General features: G+C 33.8%; 1 protein-coding gene across 1 annotated transcript; it reads right to left on the reverse strand.

Annotated features, from left to right (window-relative positions):
* Nucleotides 1-635: 635 nt before the first annotated feature.
* On the reverse strand, nt 636-3,683 carry LOC133834717 (uncharacterized). The gene is made up of 5 exons (XM_062264426.1): nt 3,656-3,683; nt 2,782-3,097; nt 957-2,496; nt 801-869; nt 636-641 (listed from the first exon to the last, which is right to left on the reverse strand). Exons 1-5 carry the CDS (start codon nt 3,681-3,683, stop codon nt 636-638), a joined length of 1,959 nt encoding a protein of 652 aa, XP_062120410.1.
* Between the last annotated feature and the right edge of the window lie 1,391 nt (nt 3,684-5,074).

Here is a 5,074-nt window from a genome sequence, read left to right on the forward strand (position 1 = left end):
ATAATGTCTTGAACTTATAGCTTGCACAAACTAAAAACTTGTTTAAAGAAGAGGTGCTTTACAGTTTCTATTTACTGTAACAAACTGATTTTGATTATATCATTGTCAACATTAATTATATCATTGCAAGTATGGGAATATTTTTAGGAGGATACTGTAATTTCACAAGCTCAAGCTACACTTGGTTCTCTTGTCATGCAATGATCAATTTTTGGCTGCATCAATTCAAAGCTCAACAATATTAGCAGCCATGAGTTAATATAGTTTGCAGCATTAGCAAGAAGAGAAGAATATCTTGTTAATTATATGCTAAACATATCTTGATTGTTGTAGGTAAACAGAAACCAACAAGAAATTACTTCCAATTAACATTGATATCCAAAATTATACTATGAAAAAGTTCCAAAAATCTTGAACATATAGCTTGCATATGAGTAAAAAATTTATACCAGTCATTCTATACCTGCTAGCCTATATATCCAAGCACTAAATATGTTAAAATATCCTGCTTCAAAATAATTTATAAAAGTTACAACCATCCAAGCAAAAGGATAAATGTTACAAAAGGAGTTCTAAAAGACAATCATAATGCTAAAATCTGTCAGTTTGGGATGCAATCCTCCTGCTTTTCTTTGCTAAATCTGTTGATAAAAATAGACATATAAATGGTTAAGTAGGAAATATTCAGGCACTACATCAAAATCAATTTCACATACACACACGTATATATATACACACACATATATCTATTTAAATAAAAAGAGAGGAACAAAATATATGTTAGAAACCATAATACAAACCTGGTTGGTGTTTGTAAATGGTATGGTTGAATCAGTAGAAGTATGCTGAGCAACATCAGGATTGATGTCCTGCAAATTAAGTTATAATAATGGCTAAGATTTATATTTATATAAAATATTCTCAAGTACTTTCAGTTTATAAAATGAAAAACTTACTGAATTTTTCTCTTTATTTCTAGCACACGTTCTAAAATTATGACTTGTTACACCACATCCTGAACATTTGATTGTGATGTACCTCCTCTTCATTTTACTTCCTGTTCGAGGAAACATTTCATCAAGCTCTAATTTTCTACTTCTCTTTGGTCTACCCGGTTGAATCTTGGATATAGGCTTGATCAATCCAACGTTACCAGTTATTGGCCACTCATCTTGATTCCTAATTGGGAATATCTGTTGTGAATAGGCTTTCAAATAATACTCCTTCGTGTACCATTTACTTACATAAGTTTCTGGATCTTCCCTTCTTTGCCAGATTGCAGCCACTGCATGACTACATGGAATGCCAGTGAGTTCCCATTTTCTACAACTACATTTCATTTGCTTCAAGCCAACATAGTACAAGCTACCATACATAGTGGTAATTTGGTAGATGAAATCCGAAGACTTGATAGGGAGATGGCTTCTAGCTATATCCTTGTTCTTCTCAATAATGTCTTGCATCCTTGGAGCAATGCTAGAGTTCCACATCAATACTGCATGCCTATTCTTGGTAAGCCTCTGTAGTAAATACATTCTAATTCTTTCTAGCATGGATAATATTGGTCTATCTCTTGCAGCCAATATTGCCCTTGTCCCATTAAATGTCTCACACAAGTTATTCAACAAAATGTCACACTTTGGATGAGTCCTAAAGTGTGATCTGCTCCAATGTTGGGGCCCTGCTTCCATTAACCAATCAAAAGCAGACTCGTCAATTTTCTTAATCTCTTCCATCACACCTTCAAACCTACGAACACTAACCTCTCTTGCAGCCTTCCATAAGAGCTCCTTGAGCTTTTTATCTTTGTAAACTTTGATAAAATTCTTCTCCAAATGCCTTGCACAATGCCTATGCTCTGCCTCAGGTACACCTTCCTCCCATAGATCTTTTAATGATTGTTTCAAGCCTTTTTGCTTTTCCGAGATGAATGTCCAATAGTTGGAGTTCTCAATTTTTAAGTCATCCCTCAAACAATTTAAAAACCAACTCCAAGAATCTTTACTTTCAATCTCTACCACAGCATATGCAACAGGATACATGCCATTGTTTGCATCGATCCCAATAGCAGTCAATAGTTGTCCAGGATGCGGTCCTTTAATATGACAGCCATCTAACCCAATTACTGGCCTACATCCAGCACTGAATCCTTCTTTTAAACCAGAAAAGCAAATGTACATTCGCTTAAAATGTGGCCTCCCATTGTCTCCTGATTCAGTTAAAAACTCAACTGTGGAACCCTTATTTGTGTACTTAATCTCCTCAGCATAGTCCCATAGAGCAGCATACTGCCCTTCATAAGTGCCTTCAATAGATTTTGTTGCAAGTTTTCGAGCTTTATAGGCCTTATCTTTGGAAATTTCAATGACATGGTCTTTGCTCACTTTTTCCATAAATGAAGAAATACTCCATTTATCATTGCTCTTGAATTCATTTAAGTACTTCTTATTTAACCATTTTGAAGTAGCAAATCTATTATGGGGCTTCCTAGAGCATCTATGCTCACCAACATAAGTTTTGATGACAAATGTTGAACTATCATCAATCTTTGAGGCAAAACACACCCAAGGACATTCAACACCTCTACATTGTGCTCAAACCCTATGAGAATCATTCTTTTTGAACCATATGTCTCTTCCATTCTGTATAGCATATTCCCTGACTGCTTGTTTGAATAGTTTTCCAGAAGAAAATACTAAGCCAAGCTTTAGTAACGGTCTCTCCATTTCAGCATCAACATCAAACTCAAGCAAATCAGGTAGCTTTCTTTTTTTTTATTGCCTTTTAGGTTTGTGTAACTTGCTGAGTTCATCTTCATTTGAAACATCCCCATCATCAGAACTATCCTCTCGTGTATACTCTTTGTCAGAGTTATCCAATGGCACATCTTCTACATCAATCTCTACTACCCTTTTCCCTAGTCCTTTTAGATGTATTTCTGCATTGTCTTCAACAACCAATTCATCATCACTTTGTTCATACTCAGGATCACCTTGATATTCATTGTTGGGATCACTTTCACTAGAACTATCACCTTCTAAGTCTACTCTCCTCCCATGAACACCCTCACCCACAATAGGCGTAGAGGAGTGAAGATCTATACAGAAAGAAAAAAAAAACCAAAGAATGAGAAAAGTATGGTCTCAAATACCTATGATATACTTTCTCAGTTCTTTAATATATATTCAATGGGTCAACAACCACACAATAAGACACACACACACACACTATCCAACAACTAAATCAGACCCCACAAACATATTTTCCAAATTTCTCTGGCCTAGAAGAATATAATCTATGTCACTAACCCAAAATGACAAAAATGCACTTACAACCCCCTGACCATTTTTTGAAACTTTATCAAACAACAAAACAAACCAACTATTCACAAAAAAGAGAAGAATATATTCACATTCATTGAAAAAGAAAATATTCTCTTCAAAGTCATAATTACTACAACCAACCAAACTTACTTACCCATCTATTCACGTTTATAAATATATGTATGTGTATATATTCATAAATATATATATATTCTCTTCAAATCATATTTACTACAACTCACCAAACTAATACTTACCCACTTTTCACATAACTAACAAATCCTAGAACATTAAACAAAATAACAAATCAAAAACAAATTTTGAAAACTTACTGTGAGAAGATGCTTCACCACCAGCCATGGTCTTCAAATTTTTCTTGAAGGAAAATACACCAAAAAAAAAACTATCTCAGATTACCCAATTTTTTTCCCTTTAATCAATTGAAAATAAAAATAATATTGAGATTTGAAGATGAAGAATGAGGGCTCACGTTTCCCAGTCCACCCAAAATGGTTATGTTCTTTTTTTTTTGTGAAAAAATTACTTATAATACTTTTACAAAAACGTCCTTTTGTCATAATTTTATACACTTATGCCCTTTTTAAAAACACCAAATTTGTAATCTGTTAAATTATAAACGGAATGACTGTTTTTCAACATGTACAGTAATTCGGGGGGTATTTCAGCCAACCAAAAAAGTTTAGGGGGCAAAACTCTACATCTGCGATAATTCAGGGGGAAAAAAGACAATTTTTCCTGGTTGTATATTATAATGATTCTCATTCATTTATTTACTTTTTGGGATATGTTCAATTAATATAATTTTTTGTTAGAGAATATATTATATTTAACAAAAATATGAAAAAATAAAATACAACTCTAAGTAAGAATACAATAGATAAGGTATTTGGTAAAAGTTATGCTACAACTCAATTGCTCAAAATATAAGTAAATAGAAAGATATAGAAGAGGAAAATCACAAACTCAAAACAATAATAATACAAGTGAATAAGAACAAGAAGAACAAAAGAATGAACACAAACTCTCACGCAACCAAAGTGTAGAGTAGTGTGGATCACCAACTTGAACAATGTTCAAAACCTTTGTCCAAAAGCTTATTTCCTCCTATTCTCTAAGCACTAAGGGATCTCACAAGGAAATAGCTCTATGGAATTATCACGCATCTGTTGTATTTTCTAGCTAAGTGCTTTGTGGATAGAAAATTGTGTCTTACAAGTGAGCATTAGGCTCCTATTTATAGAGTTTGAGATACCATTTGAATTTCAAATTCCACCAACCTCTATGGTTGTTACCAATGTTTAGTTGGATGTTTATGTTATTAAAATGAAAATTTGAGAGTTACTTGGGATGTTAAAACCATTCAAGTTGGAGAAAAATAAAATTGGAATAGGCTGTCAGCACCCTAGGCCACGACCAAGAGTATCAATGGCCGCGGCCACTGGCCTCTGTCCCCCAGGGTGCAGCCAGGGATAATGAGTGGCTGCAGCCAGAGGAATTTCATCTTCCAATTTTTTCAGTTTTCCAAAAAATATCTCAATCTCTTCCCATGTGATTTTGTAACCTCCATACAACTCATGAGAGTTAAAAACATGTCTTCAACAACTATGTTACATAATGGATCTATGAAATTCAAACAAAAATGTGTAACTCTCAATCTATACATTATTGGGTAATATTTGGGAGTTACAAATTTGTAACTCCAAAATATGTTACATTTGAGCACACACATG

Source organism: Humulus lupulus, chromosome 1, assembly GCF_963169125.1.
Source record: "Humulus lupulus chromosome 1, drHumLupu1.1, whole genome shotgun sequence".
NCBI classification, from domain to species: Eukaryota; Viridiplantae; Streptophyta; class Magnoliopsida; order Rosales; family Cannabaceae; genus Humulus; species Humulus lupulus.